At 40.4% G+C, this 25,320-nt stretch overlaps 1 protein-coding gene across 1 annotated transcript in view; it reads left to right on the top strand.

The window, feature by feature from the left end:
* Window positions 1–1,499: 1,499 nt before the first annotated feature.
* Window positions 1,500–25,320, top strand: part of si:ch211-212o1.2 (uncharacterized protein LOC492735 homolog) — a 47,936-nt gene continuing 24,115 nt past the window's right edge. Inside the window, exon 1 of the mRNA XM_067588752.1 lies at window positions 1,500–2,266. Coding sequence (XP_067444853.1) covers window positions 2,107–2,266 — 160 coding nt within the window. The 5' untranslated portion in view covers window positions 1,500–2,106. The remainder of the gene's footprint in view (window positions 2,267–25,320) is intronic.

Genomic DNA, 25,320 nt, shown 5'->3' with positions numbered 1-25,320 from the left:
GTGTCAGCTGAGTTCCTGCAGCTGCTGATGCTCTCCCTGCCAGAAGGCTGATAGGTGGTGTACCCATTCCCTGAAACCAGTCATCCGAACAACCCCAACCTTACTAGAGGGAACTGATGAATGTGCCCATTAGCAAAACACAAAATCTGTTTGTCTGCAACACTTGCTTGTGTATTAGTGGAACAATGATACTTTCCTGTGTAGGTTCATGTGCAGTGTTGTCATGAATTCATTGTACTGTATAACATAATAACTTTTTTGGTTTTTATTAACCTCTGAAAATACTGAAAAAACAAAACTTTCTAGCACTATTACAGAGATAGAAATGAAACTGAATTGTTTTTTTTTTATATGTGAGTGATTGTAAGTTACAGAAAACATTTTATTTCCCACTTTGACGTTACAGAAAGGAGCTAAAGGATCTATTTCTTTTTGTTATTTTTAAGCAGCACATACTTAAAAGGATCTAACAGGGTGTGAAGTGTAGGGATCCTTTCATTTTGGAAAGAAAAACCGATTCAGTCTGACTCAATAACAAGTTAACAAGGCCTACGTTTACATGCACATTAATATCCCACTATTATTCCAAATATGTCAATATTCTGAATTTGATATGGGTCATGTAAACAGCATATTCTATTTGGATATTCTGAATCAGGTCTTATTTTAGGAGCATTTCTTTGGACATGTACAGTATACAGCATGTTCAGAATATGCATCTCATTTGGCGTTTTACCCCAGTTTCTGACATACAGCCTCTTGCCTGTTTACGGTCAGCTCTGTGTGTTGTAACAAACCAACTAGCCAACAGTTTGTTAAGCTGGGGTAGAGATGCATGCTCAAAGGAAAAGTCCACATTTCTGGTCGGAAGGAGAAACACACTTACTTTTAAACATTTTCAAAGACTTGGATATCAACAGGTTTTTGGATATGCGCAAATATTGCAACGCCGACCTTTTAAAGAAGGTGGTTGAACAAATCAAAGAGAGGATGTGTTTGCACAGTCGAATGAGTCCACTACCAGTGGAAAACTTAGAAAAAATCCTGTTTTGACGCAAAGAAGCAAAATGGCCCCTGCGGCTCCAGCCGTTCCACTTTTCCATATTTTGACGTGATGAATATTAGTAGAATATTCATTTTCATCAGCCATGTAAACAGCTTAGTAGAAATATTGTCCTTTTTGGAATGAGGCAAACATTTATGGGAAAATTTGTGCATGTAAATGTAGTCAGTGCTAAAACAAGTGATGCTCTAATTTCCATGCACCAAAAACTAGCCATGTCCCAAATCAATACTACATGCTAACTGTAGGCAGTTTGAAGTAGGCCTGTAGTGTGTGCACACTGGGACAAGGACAAAATACTGCACAGGTTACTCAAAAAAGCATACTTTTAAAATAAATATTGATGCACACTACTCTCCCACAATGCAATGCACAAAGGAAATGGGAGATCAGCCCACATCTGGAAAATAAAACTTCTGACTTTCGCTGGTTTTTGATGGAAAATTTATTATCTGAAACTGTTTAGGCGAATGTGTTGATTTCTGCGCTACAAACTGCAAAAACAATATACTATGAAGACTAGGACATAGTATACTGGCCCACTGTATTTTATTCAGTATGGAATTTGCACACGGCACCTATTTTAGGTACAACTTCCACTTTTTTATCAGAAGTGCAAAATGTGGACGGTCCCTGCCGCCAAGTGACAGCTGAGCTGGACGCAGGAATAAAGTTTGTTAACAGTAAGCATCCTACAGAGCGCCGTGTGCAGGTGGAAAACAATAGCTGGACTCATTCTTTCAAGTTAGAAGCTGACAGCGGTTCATGACAGGAGCTGCAGCATTTAAAACCGTGAAATAGGTCTGTGTGTCAGCGCAGCTCCGTCCGTGTGTTTCCGGGTGGCACGAGTCTTCTCCGGTAACGTTACATCCCCGCCAGCATCAGTTGGCTCAGCCTCCCGCCTCCATCCAGCCACAACACAGCCAACGGAGGCCGAGACACAAACAAAACCAAGCCGTTATTGACTGAGACAGATCTATAATTGATGTCTTATAGCTGAAAGCCAACGCGGGGGGCAGCAGGGCGGGCAGCGGGCAGGAGTTATGGCGGCGTCGCTTCTCTCCGAGACCGACATCAGGCACCGGTCCATGGCGGAGGAGGATCCGAACGGGAATGAGCACGGGGCGGCTGCTCGCAGCGCGGCACCTCGCTGGGGACCGCAGCACGCCGGGGCCCGGCAGCTGGCGAGGCTCTACTCTCCCGGTGAGGACGGATGCATTGTCGTTGTCTGGTGTTATCTCAGTTGTCACTTTCTGTTGTCGGTAACGGCGTTAAGAATGAGACATGGCATCATAAGTTAGAGGCCTAACCACAGTGCGACATGAGTGCTGATGGGCGCAGGGAGGATGATGATGATGATGATGATGTAGACACTCCTGTTTACAAACAGAGGCTATAGGCTGAATTAGCAATGATATGTCAGACTAATCACTACAAAGCTTTTCATTATGGCTGCCATACACCTGCCGTGTAACCTGCTGAGTTATTGCATTTAACAGTGTGAAGGTCTTCTGTCTACAGCCTCCAGTCTGTGTCTTAAAATCATTTGTTTGTTTACATTGTATAATAACAGTAAAATGCAATGTTTTAAACACCAGTCTGACTCAGTTATTACTGATAGACTGGGAAGAATTGGTAATCCACACTAAATTGTACCCAGGGCCCCTGAAAGTCCTAGAAATATTACTGTACATTAGTTCAAGTCAGTGTTCCACAACTTCTCTCTCCTCGCTGGGGACATTTGTTGCATGTCGTTCCCCATCTCTCTCCCCTCATTTCCCGCCATCTCTGTACTGTCTAACTGATAAAGGCATGAAACGCTCCAAGAATATTGATTACAAGTATGTATGAATGTATAATTAAAGAAATGCACTTAACCTCGTTCGCTGTCCATTGTCCAAATTTGGGGAGCTTTTCCAGATCACTCAGATTCTTGCTTTACTGACATTTTTACAAATTTTATTGATATTTAAAGAAACATTTCACAGCAACAGAAAACGCTAACAACTTGGATTTTGCTTTTGCTTTTGTGTGATTGTAGTCTTTTCATTAAAATACATTTAAATCAATCTGGCAGATTTTAATACTTATTAATACTTAATAAGTCCAATCCCAGTCGAGTCTACATAAGAGGGGATGTCCTGGTGGCCTTGGGCAGTATTTTTCCATCCTGGTCCTGGGGCACTCCTGCTCTGCATGTTTTAGATGTTTCCCTGCTCCAACACACCTGATTCAATTGATCAGCTTGTCATCAAGCTCTGCAGAAGCATGTTAATGACATTTGAATCAGGTGTGTTGGAGCAGGGAAACATCTAAAACATGCAGGGTAGTGGTGCCCCAGGACCAGGATGGAAAAACACTTGCCCAAGTGTTGCATGTCTCTCTACTGTTGTCCAACCCATAATAATGCCCCCCATATTACTTTTAAAAGTACATATGATTAAAATGCCCCTAGTAGTAAAAAACCTTGCAGTCAAATACATCAAATGAAGTAAAGGCTCTTATCGTCAGGTTTTTGAGATCTTAGTGAAGTTGTTGGCTTCAGCTGAGACAGGTGTCAGGTCCTAGGACAAAATCCATGTCTGTGACACAGTCTACAGCAGGTTTTCTTTATCGCCTGCTAGTTTAGATTCACCTGGCATCTCAGTCCAATTAGGTCTCTGATTAGGCATCTAGAATGAAAAACTTCCCGGCAGAATCAAAAATAAGAAGCATTCTGGACCTTGGAGACTGAATTTTAGGACCACTGGTGCAGCAGGCTAAAAGTACTTTAATAGAACGACAGCGGTTGTTATTATTGGCAGAATTGCTTTGCCTTCATCGCAACAAAGTGTTGGCTCAGTGTCATGACCCTGAGGCTTCATGTAGCAGTGTGCATTGTGGTCTTGTTAAACAAATGTAACTTTAATTTTCCCATCAGTTGCACCACTCCCTGCTCTCTTTTATGTTTGTTTCAACCGCTCTCCTTTCTGTTCTGATCATAGCAGCTTTTATCCAGGAATCTCTCTGTGACCAGCCTCCTTTACTTACTCAATAATCTAACAGTAGAAAAAGATGACTTTTGTTTTTATTTTTAGCCGTTCCTTGTTACATAAACCTGCTCAAGGTTCATGTCGTACTTTATTCCCTGTCTGGCGTATGACTCTGTGCTGCTGTTTGAAATGACAGCTCCTCTCTGGTATTTGTTGGCTGTCATTTGGTTTCAATCAAATGTGGGCTCAAAATGGGTTAGGAGAGAACATAATTTAATCAACATGCTAAAATGAATCATTATATCACTGAAGATACATTGATTTCAGTGTGTTGATGGAAGGCACACTGTGCCTCAGACCTTAGCAAAGAAAACCTGTCTTACCAGTTGTGCATCAAGCTGGACTGTGCCACGTTTTGCCCGACCATCTGCCCTGCTTCGCACTTCACTGAGCATTTTAATTGCCTCTAGTCGGGCCATGTTGGCCACTTGTTAGCACTTCCAAAAATAGGAATGATGTTCAGAGAAAAGTAGGGTTTGCACCACTATAACCATTGTGAAGTTCATATGAGGGTAAAAGATGTGTCACAAGGTTGGCACTCGAATCCAAAGCCCTCAAAGCACTATGAGAGTGTTCATGTTCACAAACCACTGACCCTGGCAGCGCCTCGCTCGGCTCACTGAACTGAAAATGATCCTCTGACCTGACTGGTGACTTAAGACTTTTTATAACTTTATTTTCATTTAACTTCTGTCAGCGTGCAGGTTATCAAAGAACAAATCCCACACCTCACGGGAAGCTGGTGAGACCCGTAGTCCTATTTTTAGTCACTGTTGAGTAAAGGAGTCACCTTCCCCATTAATGGAATTGGATCCACACTATTATTTAGTGCCATCACATTAGAGAGATAATAATCTCTGCTCTGATCTTTGGTCTATTCTGCTGCCAGGCAACGCAAACATTACCTATGCATGTGAACAGACAAGCTTGCTTATGTGCAGGTGCAAACACACACACACACACACACGCACACACACATGCACACACACACACACACACGCACACACACATGCACACACATGCACACACATGGTTAATGAATGTATTCAATTATAGTTGATTACGTGCTAATGACAGGAAGCAACAGAGGTGGGGGACAAGGAAAAGCAAGTTTGTGTTTTTTTGGAAGCATATTTTAATTTATTCATAGATCATAGCAGAAACCGATTGTATTAACAGCATTAGAGATCATTGGTAGCAATGTACAATAAACTAAATAAATAAAATAAATGTTTAAGTTGAAATCCATAACTTTCCTGATGTTGTCAAGGATGGCGGTTGATGTATGCCTGCTGTTTACATTAGATAGATATTTATAGATATATCAGCAACTGTAAAATTTTGAAAATATGTAATTACTCAATCACTCATGTTTGTCCCTATACAGTGTAGACATGTGCACCATATGTGTTTTTTACATGTGTCCAAATAGAGCTGCAAAACTGTTTGTATATGTGACACAAAAAGGCAATTTGTCATTTTGGCCAGTAAGAAATATGCTCGGCTGGTGGATTTTTTTCATCTACCAGTCCCCTTGGCAGGTGGGTCAAAAAGTTAATTTTGGACACTGCAGCCACACATACAGTACATCAGTGCTTTATTATCAGGGATAACAGGGATACCCATAACACTAACATGATGTAAAGGGCAAATGTAAAACCTAGTGCTGGGTGGTATGAAAGTAAACAGGAACTAGCCCTCTGTAGCAGCATTATGGCGTAGAGATCTATGCAATTTGCACATTGGTTTCTTTACGTCTGAGGCTGTGGATAGCTCAGCATCTGTTCATGCTAGAGAATTTCTAGTTCTTTGTAGATTAAATAAATGATTGTTCCTGTGTTACTTATGTTCAGACGCACAAACTTTTGAAGCAATTCGTGTAAAAATCATGTTTATTTCTAAAGCAACAGGAGGCTGACGGAGGTTGCCCTGATAACCGTCATTATACGCGAGGCCTCGTTTGCCCAAATTTCAATCTTAATCTCCAGAATCTCAATAATGGAGCTACCTGGCTAGCAAGCAAGCTGTACCCAACATGCAGTTCAGCGGTGTAATTTTGTAAATGTCCAATTATTAGTGTTACAAATTATTTGTGTCACAAATTATTGTGGGCCATGGTGTACTGCCCTGTTAAAGAGAGTTAGTTGTGGGTTATTCTACGCAGTTTGCCTTGACCATAGCGTGCTTCACAGGGATTCTGTATTTTGCCGCCTATTGAAGAGTTACAGCAATTATTTCAACTATGCAGTATATGGCAGTATATGAAGACTTCGTATTGTATGGGACATTAAAACCGGTATAGCGGATGAATTGGGTGCCAGTACTAGTAAAACCCAAGGCCAAACATTTCTAAATATAACTTTCCTGTTGGCAACATCAAAAATGTTTAACAGTACTTTTAGACTGCTTTGATAAGGTTCCCAACTTATTTTGCACAATGTTTTTTTTCTCTGTCTTGTAGTACCTGTCTGCAACCCGTGTGTTGGGAACCAATGTGCTAAGCATTAAAGCAGTAATAATTGAATTTCTTTGTCCACTAGGAGGCAGTACAACAAACTGTAAACACAACATTGACATATTGTCACCATATAAAGTAATTACGGAAATGTGTTAGCAAACAATAGCCTATTTACACATCCAGCACATTGAGGGAGTCATGTTCCTGGCCACCTGACAAATGAAAATCCAATTTTCACCCTCCATTTATCTCTGCTTTGCTCTCCACCTAATCATAAGAGAAATATGTGGCTCGGTAGCAGCTAAATGCTAGTTGCTAACTTTGTTGGTCTGCCGTTTAGTAATGAGCAGGTAGTACAGTAGCTTTATCCAAGCTTTTATATTGAAAACAGTTGCCTGCTGTGTATCAAAACTAGGCTGATGAGATTGGTGAAAGTGAACCAAAACAGTAAAGTTATGTGCCAGAAAACCAAAACAATGAGCTGAAAGACACTAAAACTCTCCATAGAGGGAAACTTCAGAGTTGGTGATTATTCTCAGCAGGTTTGTTACTACAAGTATGCCCTTTCACATTACACAGGACAGAACACCAGCCAAAGATGGTGATTAACTGGTTTTACATTGCTCTAGCCTGCATATAGTAGATCAAATTATTGATGATCAAAGCTGAACTTGGATGACCTGTTCAACTTCAACTTTGTTGTTAGTGAGATAGAAGAATTTTGTCAGAATAAATCAGTTTAGGAACCAACAGCCTGGTTGATGAGGAATATCTGACAAAGATGTCATCTGCAATAATTTAGCTGGTTGTACCAGTATTACAACTTTATAGTACAGTTATCTTATTCAAAATGAACATACTGTATTATTTATATTTATATGTAATATATAATTATACATTCAAAAAAATAAATAAAACATACCAGTATCTCACCTAAAAACTAATTTCTTCCACAAAGCATCAGTTTTTCAAACTTTAAACGTGTGCATATAAGGGGAGGATGAAGAGCTGATAGAAACATAGTAAACATACTGAATAAGAAGGATGCTGATGAGAACCCAGATCGTGTTTGCTTTGCCAGCCTGTTGTTGTTGAGTGTGGCGCTGATTGATGGTTAAGAGGATCACACATGCATTTGGGGTCCCGACACTTTATCCCCTCTCACTTAGTGGCTGCTGAGCTTAGTTAGCAGACTAACTCTGGGTAAAAATGCATGACGTGATTTAGCCAAGTAGGACATGTTCCTGGATCAACATCCAACACTGTGTTCCTGGACCAACATTGCGATCAACCAATCACAGCCGTCTGACATCATCAGTGTGCTGCTCCTGTGCTTCTTTTAAAATTCTTTTGTACTTCTTCTGAGGTATGCTAAGTTTTCCAAAATGAAGTTAGTACAATTGAACAAAATCCTCAGTAAAACTGAACAAAATCCCTAACACATTCTCTCCATTTTTGGAAAGCTTTGTCTTACATTTCATATAATAATGCCTCAAATTGAAATTTATTTCATTTACTTCCATGCTTCTGTGTCTGGATCAACACTAACACTGCAATCCTGCAAAAAATTGTTTTGAATGGCTATAAAAAAGGAGGTAAAATATGTTCATCACAGGTCTGTAGGATAAGTGTCTGGTGTATTTTTTATTATTTAAATTATTTTTGTTATTGTCAGTATGAACTATATGAAAAGAGCAATGAGTTTCTCTTATGAATAAGTATGGTTCAAATAGCCACCTCCAAAATTAGATTTGACCAAAGCAAAATTAGGGCTCTTGTATCATCTTGGCAAGCTTAATAGCATAGCCTACCTAGTTAGCAAGCTAACTTGCTAACCCTGCAGTAGCTCATATAGCTACAGCTCTAGGTCGGTACTAGACTATAATGATTAAATATTAATGACTTAAAGACATGCAGTTAAGGATTTTGTTCAGTTTTACTGAGGATTTTGTTCAATCACGTTGTGCGGGTAAACTCTGTTGCTAAACTCAAAACCGGTGTGTCACAATAATACTCAACAGTTCAGGTCATTATCCCTGAAGTATGATGAAGCTTCATTTTTTTTGTTTTTTATATCAAAAGGGAAATGTAGAACAATCACGTCAAACTGCAAAATACCGTTAAGGCTAGTACTTTCTTTCCTTGCATTAAAGTTTGTATCGCAACATAATCCCAATATACAGTCATTCAAATCATACATATCTCCTACTATTTAAATGCTGTCAATGTCAGTTAAGTTGAGTTTGTTAAACAATGAATTATGAGTAAAACTTGAGATTAAAAGTAATAAAAATACCATCATAAAAACATAATCTACAAGAATGTGGTTCAAGACTTCAGTTCACCCAAATCATTGAAAGTATGTTTCCTGACTTATCCCTTGTGGTATCAGGCCACGTAGATAGCTTTGGTTTTCTTAGGGATATCTCCCTTCTGCTGTCACCTCAACAGTTTTCATTGGAACTATTGATGTTGAATTTACTACTGGTAGGGAAGTGCTAAAGGTGTAAAGAGTGTTTAGTGACTTATGATCCCTAAATATTTGTGTTTGTCAAAATGGAGTTTCTGCTGTTCTACTGACATCAAATTCTCATGAAAATACACTTACACATAGTTAATTGTCTTAAAGGTGCCCAGTGGAGTTTTCTAGTCAACAAATAAATTATATTTACATTCAGAGTTACTCACCAATACACATTATGTGACATTTTTGATCAGTTTAAATTGTGCATTGTTTACTTCTGTTTGCTAGCTTGCAGTCTTCGTCTTCACTGCCTTCGTTGGCACACTGTCATGTTTTTTTGCACATCTCCACCATCAACCATTGATCAACAGTACAGCGTGAAACCAGCAGCAGGACTGTATATTACTTTGCTCCAATTTGTGCATGTGCATCATTGTGCATGATACAAATGAAACAGGGAACCACTCATAAAAACATTGCTCTATAGCACTGATAGTGATCAAAACTCCACAAGGTACCTTTTAAGTTACGGCAACGTTAACTATGTTAACTAACTATATTTTTATGTATCTGTATTGTTTATTTCTGTATCATTATGGTAATGATCCTGAAAGAATGGATTTGTGAGTATAACTGAGTTTACAGAAGTCGGGCCGTATGGTTCTCCTCAGTGGAGAACCAGGACGTGTGACCCCTGAAGATCAGCAGCTTGAACAAACAAGTGAACAATGCAGTTCAGTAACATAAAACTTGTTTTTTTGTGTTTTTACAAATGAAACTGTCATGTTAACATATTTAAGCTCATTATGCTTCACAGGAATCAGTTCAGGGCTTCAGTGATGGATAAATGCTGATCAGATGGGGACAAAAATAGCGTTTTATTAGCATGGCACATTTTATCTACAAAACGAAATAAAGATTTTAGTTTAGAGCAGTTTTTTTTTCTAAATCAAGATTTAGTCGGCCACAATACAGTCAAATATCATACTGGATGCACTTTTTCAAAAAGATGCTGCTTTTTTGTAAAAAAAAAAAAAAAAAAAAAAAAAAAAAAAGGTCAGTGGTTTTTTTTTAGCTGTAATCATAGAAAAGAACATGGTTGTGTATGAAGTTTAGAGTCTTCACCAGGTATATTTGAAATGACTTATAAGCTTTCCCTCATTTCAGCAGAAAGGGCACAGCAGGCTGCAAGTGGAAGATATGCTCAGCAACGCTAACAATGCCACCAAGCCATTTTATGAAAACTTAAAAGCAAAAATGTTCCCCACATGCTGACAAGTGTCTGTTACAGAAAAATAAACAGCTAAAATTCAAAATGTCAAAGTGTCCATTTAAGGGAGCACCACGCTGTTATGTGCTTAGTTGTTTGGGTCCGGTTCAATGCTGGTAGGAGGTAAATCTAAATAGCAGTTTGGCTTGTTAGACTTTGGAGAAGTTAGATGAGGCGTTGGCGATGCTCCATAGAGCCAAACATGGGCTCATTACAGCAAAGCAAGGATGGACAAACAGCTGGATATATCTCCCTCTCCCTCTGTTTCTGCGTCTCTCCATTTCTCTCACCAACTCTCTATTCATCCCCTCGTCTCTCCTCGGTCCTCCCATATGTCTGAAGTGTCACGGTCCGCTGACTTCCTCTCCTCTCCTCTCCTCTCCTCTCCTCTCCTCTCCTCTCCTCTCCGCTCCTCTTCTCTTCTCTCCTCTCTCCTCTCCTCTCCTCTCCTCTCCTCTCCTCTCCTCTCCTCTCCTCTCCTCTCCTCTCCTCTCCTCTCCTCTCCTGCAATTTCACATTGTTTCACTTCTCCTTGCTGTATTTTGTGAGACATATTCACATGAGCAGCATGTATGTCTACATGCATCTTTTAGTGTATTTATCCATCACTTGACTTGTGTGTCCTTTTTTTATTCTTATAGAACACACTTAAAATTTAACATTTTCAGTATTTCCGGATCTTTAACCTGCAAGATTTAAAATATGGGAGCAGGGATCAATATTCAGTGTAATCTGTGCCACCAATTTCCCACCTCAAGACCCAGTAACATTTCCGGTTAAATGCTGGTACGGCTGTGTTGTGAATCAAAGCAGTATAACTTTCAGTAGAAAGTGGTACAATGGCTTGACATTTGGAATGTCTCTTGATAAACATGTGCTAGACTCACTTACAGTTACAAAGACTGGAGGAATAAATGCAGTGTAGGAGTGCTGAACAAAACTTGGGGGACACTCAACCGCCAGACATTTCTCCGTTCTCTGTTTAGATGAGCTGAGATTGTCACTAAAATGAGAATAGCTGGTCCACCTTAAAGGTCAGTCCACCTTAAGTGAGCCCGGTCAGGTTAAACTAACCCATTGTCACTAACTTTGGGCCTAACCCCTTCACTTTAATCAGCAGGTGGCAAGCAGGACACAGGAACTTGGCTTGGGTGTTGAGGAGTTGTAGCATTTATTCACTGACAAATAGCCTAAACTGTACATACACACTGCACTGCTACATTCACAGCTATACTGTTAACTTCATACTCTGCTCCAGTCGCCAGCCTCACACACACACCTGCTCTCTCTCTCTCTCTCTCTCTCTCTCTCTCTGTCAACTACACTTGCCACACACACAACCTTCACGCTGAGCTGTCCCTTCTGAGTTGGACGTATTATCGTGGGGAAAAAATGCATTTTGTTCAAATCGGTATTGTGAATGTATTAATTTACTTAAATAACCAAGTAATGAGTGGTACATAATGTGAAGGCACACTTTTATTTTTGGTTATGACTTTTAACTTGTCCGGTGGGGCATGTAAATTTCTCTTCTACTTGCCCTACAAAAAATCCACTAGTCCCAGACAAGCAGAGAAGCCTTAATGTTGAGCCTTGCTTTTTATATGAATATCTTTGGAGATTTTTATGCAGTTTTATAACAGAGGTAACAGACAAGATATATTCTTTTATTACTGAAATTACATATAATACAGAAAATAGATATTCGAGGCAATTGATTTTATAACTGTTAATAGAATAAGCACAGAAAACCCTCAAGAATAAGCATAAAAACCCTGTGTGTGTGTGATCTTGAGTTGCCCTCAAGCATCTGTGTCAGTGCCTGTAACTGATCTAAGGAGTGATACTGATCTTCAACCTCCCTCAGCTCATCTGGCTCTGACTACTCACATGTCAACCACTCCCATTAAACAAACATAAAGTCACGCTGCAGCACAGGAGCTTCTTCAAAAACCCTTACTGCAATAAAGGTATGATTAGTTTGATTGCAATCAATCAACTTTTTGATAAATAGACCGACTTGTGCAGCAACCCATGCCCAACCAATGACATATATCAGCTAATAATAGCTTATTGCAGACATTTTGATACCTGCAAATATGCAGACTGATAATTACCAATGAATTTTAGTACAGAAATATTGAATGTATAATAATATGGAATGGTTTCTAAATTGAATGCAATTTAGAAACCTTTATATAATTTGTCCACTAGACGGTACTGACTCAACTTTTAAATGTTCCGCTCAGTACAAATGTTGGACACAATTCTCTAAAAATCAAATTTAAAAGATCCTTAAATTTGTACGTGTTGAAGTCAGCTGATGTAGCTTTTGGTGAACAGCAACAACAAGAATCATAAGGCCATCAAACTGACTCATTAATGTCAGAAACACAGCAATATCTGTCTGAAGTATGATAACTTTAGCTAACATGAGCCACTGGTCATACGAGAAGTGTACCATGTAAGGCTGTAGCAGCCCTGTACTGAGCCGAGAAAGGGGGCGTTTTAATGCTTATGCCTTCAACTTTACATCTGTAAGTGAAGAATGTTTTACTTCTGCTCTCAGAAGATATGGTACATAGTCTTGCTTAAAGTTAAGCTTGTTAAGTTATATTAAATTTGTTTATGTTGTGAGTTTATATAAAACATTAACTTCTGAAAATTAATTTTATTTTTTTCACTCCGAAAATATCATTATTGGCCTCAGAAATCCAGTATCATTATCAGCTGTAGTTGGTAGTACTTTCATGTTGAGAGTACATGGGGAAACAGGCAACACTTCTCTCAAGAGTGAGAAAAGCAGCAGGTTGTATACATCATGGCTGTGGTCAAAGTTGCAGATGTGAAACATTGGACAGTGGTCCTTTCCTATAAATTCTTCAAAATAAAAGTCCCCCTGTTACTTTGTTATTTAAAAGCTTTTAATATGAAACAGCAGCAGCAGGAAATGATTTCATCAGTAGTAACTTTACGCTGCTCCAATACAGCTACAAAAGTACTGAGAGCTGAACACACAGACTTTTAAAAAGAGAAGCTGCCTCCTGGTACTCAGTTGTAAAAGGTAAACACAGAAAAATTTCACTTCCCCTCTTTGACCCATATGGATCTGGTGAACGTGACATCACTGATGATCTACCATGCTCCAACTTCTATGCACCGCTGCTGGAGTTAGCAGATAGCATACCCTCCTTACCTCTACCTTAAGCTCACTACCCTGGAGGGATGGTGTAAGAGTCCACGGTCCCATCCCAGGAAGCGCTCTGGCCCCAGCTCTTCATTTGGCTCCTATACCAACTCCTTTACTCCAACCCCCAAAACCGTTTGTCCTTGGAGCAAGCGGCATCGCCTGTTACCCAGTGTAGCCAAGCCGGTTACCACTTCAGCTGCTCTCAGTTCACCTCCAGCTGCAAGGACCACTGCCCCCGGTCAAGTGCCACCACCCCATGCCTTGCCGAGATCTGCTACTTCCACTACCTGCCAACTTCCTTCCAACCTTGCAGTTCACACCGATAGGGGTAGCTCTGTGCCTGAAATCTTAGCGTTGAGCAACTCCATCATAAGATTTATTAAACTCCCATCCACCATTACATATTGTCTTGGCAGTGGATGGGTTGAGGATTTTATTAAACTTACACCAACACTCAACCTTCACCCCTCAGTCCATGCTGTAATATTACACACCGGAACTAATGACATCATGTATAGACAATCAGCCAAGTTGCACCAGGACAATGAATCACTATGCTGCACAATCGAGAGTCTGGGAAAAAGCTGTGTAATGTTTGGCGCCATCCCTACTCTTTCAAAGAGCATTGAACCTTTTAGTCATCTTTTTAGCCTCCACCAGTGACTGTGGCTGCAAAATTTCTGTTCAGCAGCAGGATATCATTTTATCAGCTATGTTGATTATTTCTGGACTAAGCAGGACTACTAGAGAATGGACGGCCTTCACCCAAATAAGAAAGGAACCTAGCAACTAGTTTCTAATTTTAACCATTTTATAACTTTTAATTCTCTCTGACACACTTCTCAGCATGACCCTTTCCACACTTTAACCTCTCCTCAGAAAAGCCCATTTTAAAACAGTGAGGGTCCTGCTAGTCTTTTCTGTCATTTTAAAAGTACCATTCCAGTTGTGACCAGTGACAGAAGGAACAGGTCTTCAGCATGCCATTTCTCTCCTCGAATGGTCACACCATCTAATCTCATTCACATTCCCTGTCGGCCTATGTCTACTCCACTGCCCATATGCCAAAATGCCAAATATATTCAAGACAGGGCTACTCAATGTAAGATCTCCGTTAAATAAGTCATTTGTGTGTAACAATTTCATTTTATCACTGGTCATCTGGACATTCTTATGAATCCTCCTGGCTTCTCTTTTCACCAACCTAGACTTTTGGAAGGGGGGAGGGGTTGGTAGCTGTTTTCTTTAGAATTAATTTCAATCTTTCTTGAATTGACTTAGGACTATTTCCTCCTTCGAGGCACTTCCATTTGTATTTAAGGGGAATACCCAGTGTCTGTGCCTTCTAGTCTACAGATCCCCCAAATTTTCTTTTGGCTTTATAAATGAATTCTCCTATCAATGACAGGTTTTTAATTCTAAGTGATTTTAATATTCATGTCTGCTACACCCTTTAACAGTCTAAGTGTTGAATTTTTATCCCTGATTGATTCTTTTAATTTATCTCTCTCACTGACTGGGCCCACTCATTGTCAGGGCCATACTCTTGATCTTGTTTTATCTTGTGGTCTTACATTATCTGACTTGACATGTTCTGATCCTTGTATTACTAATCACTATTGCATATGTTTTAATTTGGTTTTACCTCCTTGTTTTAGCTGCTCACGTACACAGTTACGGTCCAGAGTTTTTTAATTCTACCTCTGCCAATATTTTTAGTAAAGCCTTTAACACTATCCCCTGTGAGATAGAGCCCTTATTATAAATGTATGAGCATCTAACTAATTTCAATATCATCTGCAATTCCATCCTTGATGAAATTGCACCATTTAAAACCAGGAAAACTAAACATGTCCCAGCCCCGGATAAATGAAAACATTTGTGCTTTAAAATGTAAACGTCATAAAGCAGAGCATCAGTGGAAGGCGTCAAAGCTCCCTGGTCACCATGAGGACCTTAAAGGCTCTGATGAAGCTCTTTAATGCTGAGGTTAAAAGCTCTAGACGCGGCTACTTTTCCCATCTCATTGAATCTAATATTTCTAATCCCAAGGTGCTTTTTAACACTGTAAGACGTTCCACTGATGCTCCCCCTGTCCCTTCAATAGACGCTCCTCCTGTAATGAGTTTTTAAACTTTTTTTACTCAAAAGATCCCCCTCATTCGTCAGAGTATTACCTCACCTATAGGTCCCCTGTCAGTTTGTTTACCCGCAAGGCCTAGTAATCATTTTGATCTCTTCAACCTTGTCTCTTAACCTACAGTGTTAGAAATTGTCAAAAAATGAAGCCCTCCTCCTGTCCTCCTGACATTCTCCCCCTTCGATTTTTTAAAGAAGTTTTTAACACAATTTGCCCTTTTTATACTGAACATTTTGAATACCACCCTTTCTACTGATATTGTGCCCTGCTATTTCAACAACTTTAGACCTATCTCTAAATTTCCTTTTTTAGACAAAGTCCTGGAGAAAATTTTTGCAAATCAACTTTTAGCCTTTATGAATGACATAATCTTTCCAGTCAGCTTTTTGAGCTCATCACATTACAGAAACTGCCCTTCTTAAGGTCATGAATGACTTGCTTTTAGCTGTTGACGCTGAACGTCCCTCCATTTTAGCTCTGCTAGATCTCAGTACAGCGTTTGATACAGTTGATCACACCATCCTCTTGTCCCATTGAGAGCAATGGGTGGGCATCATTGGCACGGCCCTTGAATGGTTTAACTCATACAGACAGGACTTTCTGTGTTGGTATTGCTGAGTCTAGGTCTTTAATCTCTAGGCTGCATTGTGGGATACCTCAGGGTTCAGTGCTTGGCCCAATTCTGTTCACCATTTACATGCTGCCTTTGGGACATCTCATCATCATAAGATCACTAAACATCAGTTTCCATTTTTACACGAATGATACCCAAATTTATTTCAGCTGTGACCCCAATAACTTAATTTTTTTTTTTTTTTGCTTATAAACTGTCTCAAAGACATTCATAAATGGACGGCTCAAAATTTCCTTCAACTGAACTCAAAAAAGACTGAGATACTTCTATTTGGTACTGACTCCTCCAACACTCAAATTACAAACATACTAGGTTCATACTCTCATCTTATTAGTGAAGAAACCTTGGTGTTTTAATTGGTGGCTACCTCACTTTGAATAGCCACATCAAATCCGTCATACAGTCATGCTTTTTTCAACTTTTCAACCATTTTTGTCTACAAGTCATCCATGCTTTTATTTCATCACAGCTAAATTATTGCAACTCCCTTTTCTCCATCTGCAGCCAAAAGTCTCTTTCCTCTCTACAATTAATCCAAAACGCAGCCACCAGGATTTTAACAGGTACCGGAAAACAAGAGCACATTACACCTATCCTCTCTTCTTTGCACTGGCTGCCTGTTGATTTTAAAATTTTACTTATCACTTTTAAAAACCAGAAGGGTTTGGCTCCAAGCTATATTCCTGACCTCTTAACTCCCCATGTGCCGTCACGGGCCCTGAGGTCCTCAAATGCTCCTCTCCTGGTGGTTCCTAAATCCAGACTAAAAAACAAAGGTGACAGGGTGTGGGGGGGGGGTGTTTTTCGATTGGTTTTGGGGGCTGGGATTAGCAGGCAGCTACACATTAACCACTCACTTGCTTACACTCTGCCCTATTCCTTAAAAGCAGTTACGCTACCTGCAGTTTCCAAGGCAACGACACAGACGTTAACTCACGTTTTGAGACAGTGCTGCTCAGCGGCTCCCAAACGCTATTGTTTTGAGAATGAATGAATATTTGGCGTTATTTTTGACATTTAAAAAAATATTTTTTGGCCTGGCGGGTGTTCTTGTTGGCCTCGCGGCCCACCAGGCCTGTACTACTATAGGGGAAACACTGTGTTTTATTGATGGTGCTATTATTTATTATTATTATTATTATTATTACTTGTCACAAAGGCTGCTAACTGTTGTCAGAATAACATTGAGTGTCTGAATCTCAGATAATTGACAGCATTCCAGGTTTGTTTAGAAGATCTTGAGATTCAACCTCAGTATCCCAGGGAGATACTCAGGAATGTTGTGATGTCATGAAACTACTATATAGTCTTGTAACATCAGTAACAATAACTTGCTTCAGGACTCATTGGTGTGCTTGTGTTGTGTCTGTGATGACACATGAACACAATCTGCTGATGAAGTCCAATCTATCATTTCATGATATCAGTTGAAATTCAACAGGACAGAACAGGATGGTCTATTGAACACACCCTCGTTAGCTTATTTTTATCTGAGCATTGCAAAATGATTCAGATAATATTTTAGAAAAGAGTCTGAATTACTCTAAGGGCACAGTACTGGGTTGAATTATGTGTCTTGTGAAGTGTATTACCTGCTTTAAAGCTGTATCTTTATCCTAAGACCTAAGGTTCTGCATATAGAAACGATCCATACAGCCATCCATTCATCTAGCCAGTCAGCCAGTCGCTCTCAGCTGAATTTTGCATCAGTGGGTCATTGACTTTTTTTTTTTTTTTCCTACCAGAGTTGAGATAGCCAAAAGCTTTTTTCCCCATAGATCATGGCCTTGTTACCTTAACAACAGAAACAGGGCAAGGTCTTTAAGGTAGGTCGAATTTGAAAATGTGGACAAAGGGAGTAGAGCCGTGTCAGAAATATAATGCTTATCATTTCTAAAAGTCAAAACCCTCCTGATGTCATGTCAAGCCTAAAACAGTACTCTGATATGATATTCATATTATGTCTTAAGTCTATATGCATATTAATGTTAAATATATTAATAGGAATGTATGGATTTTTTACCAACATCTTATAATAAATAATTTAATTGATGATTACAATACAGATACTGACATAGTTCATGGTAGTACTGAGTTTACTAAATTGTACTTTACAGAACGTTTATCATGATGTATGACTTTGTTTGGTGGATAATCTTAAAAATAGCTTCATTTCCACCAAGATTTACTACTTGACACTCTTTCCTAGAGTCCAGCAACTGAAGGATGAAAGCACAAATTGAATCATCTAAAAAACAAAACATTTAGCTGACATTTAGCTCTTAATCAAGAAATATCTATGCGCACATGCTCATGGGAAAGTGTGCGTGCAGAAATACCCCTGCAATGCAAATGTTGTGCCCCAGGAATCGTGCACTCTAGTCTCTCCAGTAGTGAAGAAATAAAGAGCAGATTAGATTTTCAGAGATGGATTTTTTCCTTCACAGTGAAGTGAAGCTCCAGAGTAGTGTGACAGTTCTCAACCCTGATATTTGACTGGCCTGAATTTGTCTGTTGTAGATGTGCAACTGTGATAACACTCACCTCTCATATGTGACAGTTGACACATTTACACACGTGCACACACACACACACACACACATAGACTCCCTGAACTGCTGACCCCAGGGTCATGAAGGTCAGGGGTTAGAAACCATGTGAGTATGTGTGTTGGGCCCTGAGAGTCACATGAGCTGAACATGGCTTTGACCTCTGTGTGTGTTTTTGTGACCTCAGTGTGCCTACGGCCAGTGTGGGCCAGAGGAGTATTATAGTAGAGTCAGCAGAACCAGTAGATTTAACTGCTCCATTGAGTTACTGTATACCATGCATAAGTGTATTTTAGTTATTAATACTGTATCACTTTGAGTTTCACTATGAATGAAAAGTGTGGTACAAAAGGTATTAATTTTTTTATTATTATTGAGGACTACAGTGACAAGAATGACAGATAATCTACTTTTTCTTCTTCTGCTGTAGCTTTATAAATACATAAAATCTTAATCTAAATAACTTGTAACCACAGCTGTCAAATACATGTAGTGGAGTAAATAGTGCAATATTTACCTAAAGAAGTATAAAGTAGCATAAAACTGAAATACTCAAGTAGAGTAAATGCACTTAGTCACTTTCCATCACTACAGTGTGCAAATTGATTTCATCAGTTTTCTCCACTTTCCACCTTACTGTAAGGAAAGTGAACATCTCCCAAAACCTTTCAAAATCCTCATTCAACCATCTGCAGACACAAAATATATGACACACTCATACATTCATACATGAGTATTGGAGGATATTTTCTTTTTTTTTTGGTTGTTGTATTGTAGCCGTCTTAACCTAGAATTTAATAATAGCACATTCAATTAGAACTACACACAAACACCTGCATCACAGGTGTCTGATTACTGAAAGTAAATCCACACCTTTCAGCCAGTCAGAATTGAAAATTCTCCGTAGCCCTGTTATAAACATCACTATCACCAGGCCCTTAAAGTGAGTCACTTTTCTTTTTCTAGTTGCTGATAAGGAGCTGCTAATCAAACATTTATTGAAATGAAAATGTTGCAGATTATTACTTTGAATGCACTTTTCCACTGCAAATAATGAGAAATCAACTTCCACAAATAGTAAGTGGAGAGGACTTGCCAACACTGTATTTATTTTGCAAGCTAGTTTGGTTTAAATATCTTGGTAGGAACATTCAGTTGGAACAAGTTGGAAGGGTCAAGTTGCTTTTAAGAATCTGTCAATATATGTTGGACCTGCAGGATAGTGTCCACAAACACACAAACAAAGATAACGCATAGCGCACATACATATAAATGATGTGCTCGCAATTTTATACACAGGCACATACATGCTGAACACACACTGTACACACACACACACTGTGCATCTATGGCTTTAGGCGAGCCTTCTAGGCAGGATTTTACTATTGACCTTGACCAATGCAAGAGAGGAGCTAGGAATGCTGCATATTTTCAGAGATGAGCTGTGTGTGTGTGTGTGTGTGTGTGGGGGGGGGGGGGGGGGGGGGTTTGAGTGTGTTTGTGTGTGTGTGTGTGTGTGTGTGTGTGTGTGTGTGTGTGTGTATGTGTGTGTGTGTGTGTGTGTTTGTAATTATCCTTATGAGGGCCACAGATGAATATGGCGGTAGCGGAAAGCCCAAGAGATGAGGGGATGGTGTACAGCACACACACACACACACCCTCACACACAAAGGAACACACACATGATGGGATCTGTCCATCCTTTTTTTGTGTGTCTCCACAGGGGAGGGAGGCTGGAGCAGGGCCTACTTACACTGGCTCTCATGTGGGTTAAAAAGTGTGTGTGTGTGCCTGGATATATGCATCTGTTTGTCTGCATGCATATGTGTGTGTGTGTGTGTGTGTGTGTGTGTGTGTGTGTGTGCGTGCGTGCCATTGTGTCGGTATGCCGTTATTGAATCTCATTTGCCACATTCCTCTCTTTGTTGCTGTTGAATCTACAGGGTAATGGATTTATTAAGTTTGTCTGGCAGAATTGTGTGTTTGTGTGTGTGTGTGTGTGTTTGTGTGTGTGTGTGTGTGTGTGTGTCACATAAAGATATACATATTGTGTTTGTGTTTGTGCTTGTGTGTGTGTGTGTGTGTGTTTTGTTTCTTCTTCATCTGTGGTATGTGTAATTTGCGTTGTTGTTGGTTTTGTGTTTATGTGTGCGCCAATAAGAGTGTGTGTGTGTGTGTGTGTTTGCTTGCATCCCTGTGTTGTATGTGTGTATGTGTGTGTGTGTGTGTGTGTGTCCCAGGTTCTGTAGTCCACTGAGATCAGATGAAAGGAAAGAGGCCTGTGACTGATCCACTCCTTCTGAACAAGGGAATTCGACCTCCCCTCTTTCCCCTCTCTCTCTCTCTCTCTCTCTCTCTCTCTCTTTGTGTCTCTACCTCTCCCTCTCTCACCCCATCCTTCCCCGTTACTGTCATTCTCTCTCACTGTCTCTCTCCCTCATCTCTCTTTCATTCTCATTCTCTCTGAGCATGTGACCCACTTTTACCACCCACATCACTCTCTCTTTCTCTCTCCCTCTCTCTCTCTCTCTATCTCTCTCTCTCTCCCCCCCAAGTCCCATCTGAAGACAGTCTACTGAGAGCAAACCACGGGGACACAGAAAGAGAGACGGAGAGTAAAAACAGTAGCAGAGCCGTCTGTATTCTGCTCCCACATTTAGTATTGCCCTCTGCGATTTAGTGCAGAATGTTTTAGCTCTCTATACATCAGTCTGAATAAGTGTAAATGGAGTTTATCTTAGAGACGGAGTGTAAGGTAGGTGATGGGGAAAAACTAGAGAGAAAAAGCAAGAAAAGGCGTGGTCGAGCTGTGCTGGCAGCTCTGACTGGGGTCTTTGAGCGGCTGTCAGGCTGCTGCTCAGAGTGTTTGAGTTTCTTTTTGTCAGAGGCTCTGTAGGTGTTTTTCTGTATGTAGATTTTGTGTTCTCGCCTTTTGGTTTTATCCCTCGTTGTTTGTGTTTGTGTGTGTTCACTTGATTGGTCATAGCAGAAACTTCTCCCACTTTAACATGGGACTATGTCCTCTTATTAACAGTTTATAGTTGTATACAGTTACACTTCAGTAAATCAGGCTTATTCTAAAAAAAAATTGGTTCATAAAGTAGGTTTAAATGAGCCTGACTTAAGTTACCATGGAAACCTATCCTTCTACACTAGCCTGGTGCAGGTCAGGCTAGTTTTCAGAATTAGCTTCACTTGAGGCTTAAGCAGTGTTACAATCAATCTACCAGACCGACACACAGTGTCTACTGCCTGACACTTCCTCTTTAGTGACGCTCTGTGTACATGAGTCAGTCTGCAGTTCACTTCCGTTTGTTTAGTATCTGCACAGTATTTCAGTCAACATAAGGGATTTTAGATGAACTGTAAGTCAAATGAAGCTAAATAAGTTGGACTCATGGCTGTAGCCTCATAGTTAGGATCATTTTCACATGTTTTTTCTTTCTTTAAATGTCACACAAAAGTTAAAGAAAGACAGTTTATTAAAAATACAAGAAGGGCAGTAACTGCAGCCATAGACCTACAGTAGTAGAGAACAAATCCACCTCAAGTCAGTTCACCAATCTATCTATTTGCAGAAGAGAGTTTCCCCTCCTTTACGCACATGTACTTCATGTTGTAAGTTGAAGATTTACTGTAAACAGGGAAAATTGGCAGTAATACTAATTTAAATGACTTTTCCACAGTTTCCACAGTTATCTGCATTGACCTCCCCTCGGTCTCCCCAGACTCTCATCCACACTAGTGTTTTCATTGCATGATCAGAAAAACTTCTCCATCCACATTGAAATGCCTGAACAGTAAATCTCTCCTCTCTCCTCATCCCTCACCTGATGGTTTAGGCTGGACAGCCAAAACGGAAAAGAAGCAACAAATCCTACTGCTAGTGCTAAAATATAGTTAAATTACACCATGATCGCCTTGGATTTTATTCTCTGAATAGTGGTCTGTATATCGCAGCTTTGTTGGACTCATAAGAAGTAACATCAATCAAAAACAGTTTAACAGAAGTAGCTTGTTCAAAGTTTAAGACAGTTGACTGGAAATCACTATATATGCAGCTCAGTGTCTCTTAGATTCATTCATTTATTTTGAGGAAATTGATCGATCGATTCCTGGAGTGCAAGAACTTTGTAGTAAGTATTATTTGCTGGGTGTTAACAGTTAAATGCATTTTTAAAAGGCAGAGAATCTCAGATGACCAGTGCTGCTCTACATACCTTCTCCACATGTGATGGGTTCGATCCCGACGCAGGGACGCAGTCAGGTAAAATGCAGCTCTCTCTCTCACTGAATGTTACAACTTGTTATGTTATGGTTTGATGATGAGTAATGTTAATATAGAAGGTCCTGGCCAGAGTAGCTGGAGCTGGACAGACAGGAGCCTGGTTCTCTGTGTTGTGTGACCAGTTGAAAGCTTTTTCCTTAACAGATTTAGCTAGAATGCAGCCAAATCTCTTTATAAGTGGCGTTTGCAGAGAGAGATGTATCTGTCATCATCTCAGAGGTTGAGGTAGATTTTTGTGTCGTAAGAAATAATGTTGCTTTGAATTTCTCAGGACTGACATGATAAATGCCCATGTCGTTTTCTTCATTTTTACGTATTTGTTTGCTTTTTTTCCCCCTTTCCCTTTTTTATTTTCTTGTTGGTTATTTTATTTTAGCATGTTTAAGTCTGTTGCCCTATTTCCTTGTTACCTGACACACAGCAGAGAGAGGTAAAGAGGTCTACTTTCTGTCTCCCCTCTCCATTAGACCATTAGTATTCAGGATGTGTTGCCTGCCTGCCTGCTGCCCGCCACTCATTCCCCAGACAGCGAATCAGCCGGCGTTGATTAATTTCAGCCTATTAGCACCCCTCGTTCCCCTCCCCCGGCTCCGCCCAGGTTAAATCCCCGTGCACACTCGCGTGCACGCTCGCAGGCGGGGGGTGCTGCTGGGTGAGCGATGGCAGAGAGGTTGCCAGGGAGCCAGTTGTTGTCAAAACGATATTAATGAGTGCGCTGCTTTGGCCCTAAGTGTGTGTGTGTGTGTAGATGTGTGCGCCAGTGTGTGTGTTTACGTGTATCTAAGTGTACGTCTTTAATTTTGGTGTTTGTATGCCAAGTGTAGGCAGATTTGGGGTGTGTGTGTGATGTAGATTGAGAGGTTTGTGTTTGGAGAGTGTGTGTGTGTGTGTGTCCGAACACGCTAGCATATGTGCATACATGCTTGTAAAGCCTGTTTTTGTGTGTCTGTCTGTAGCTGTGTGTGATATCCAGCAATGCCATGGCCTGAGGGACAAGGGCTTATGTGTGTGTATGTGTGTGTGTGTGTATGTGTGTGTGTGTGTGTGTGTGTGTGCGCACTCTGCGGAGGCCTGTCCTAGTTTCCTTCCCCTCACCAGGGAGCCGGAGGATCCAAGGACTGACGCACATCACCTGACAGCCGCCCCACTGCTCCATGGCCCTGCACTGTCTGTGTGTGTGTGTGTGTGTGTGTGTGTGTACGTGACGGAGATGGAGTGTCTGAATTTGTGTATGTGTCAGAAGATGTGTGTGTGTGCGCAAGAGAGATGTTAGAATGTGTTAGGAAATCCATCAGTTGGAGCATCATTGTGTGTGAGTGCTCACAGTACATGTTTGACATGTGTGTTTGTGTGTGTGTGTGGGTACAGATGCATAGAGAGAGTGAATTTTGGTGTACTCGTCCCTTGAGGTGTGTGTGTGTGTGTGTGTGTGTACCTTTGGGCAGAGTGGAGAAAATGGTGTCACATGAAGCTTGGAGACAATAGAACTAACTGCGCTCTACTTAACCTCAGTGTGGACTGAGGCTGTGTGTACTGAAAACATATGACCTGGGCGATATGATGGAAACAGGTGAAATTATTGCACTGAGTATGGGTTACATGTAAGGAACACAGTATTTTTAATCCACTCTTTGCAGTAATCACAATTCAACATGACTGAGCTGAATGCAGCAGGAAAAAGATTCCACTTTTCACATCTTCCCTCAGGCACATAGATGATACAATGAGGCGTTTCACTTAGGAGAACTTTTAAACTCATGTTTAAACTCAACTCATGTTTCAGTCAAAGAATGCAACTCAGAATGTCACGGGAGGGTTGAGGAGCTCTTAGACGCACAAGGTGAGGTTAAAAAGTAGGAAATAGCTTTTGAGGAGACACACCATAGATCACCTGTCAAACCACAAAGGGCAGAAAATAAGTAAGGCAGGAATCTAGGAAAACTGTCTCTATTCTTTCTACGTTTTCATTATGGTCAGTCACAACTTCTCTCTGCCTCTCCCCTCCTCTTGTCACATTCTTCACGTCTTCAGTGCAGTTTATATTTCTCAGGATGAATGAGGGCTTAAACTAGCAGCCATTGTCTAACCTGTTTAAGACCAGGTTTCTGTGGAAATGAACTCAGCTGAGTTCAGCTGAGGGTGAGCGGGTCATTTTTCCAGGAATGCAGCCCACAAATGTTCCTCTTGGCGTTGTATTCAGCAGCCAGCTACATCAGTGTGCCACCGAGGAAA

Source organism: Thunnus thynnus, chromosome 5 (assembly GCF_963924715.1).
Source record: "Thunnus thynnus chromosome 5, fThuThy2.1, whole genome shotgun sequence".
Taxonomy (NCBI): Eukaryota; Metazoa; Chordata; class Actinopteri; order Scombriformes; family Scombridae; genus Thunnus; species Thunnus thynnus.
This window is presented reverse-complemented; position numbering and strand designations above follow the sequence as displayed.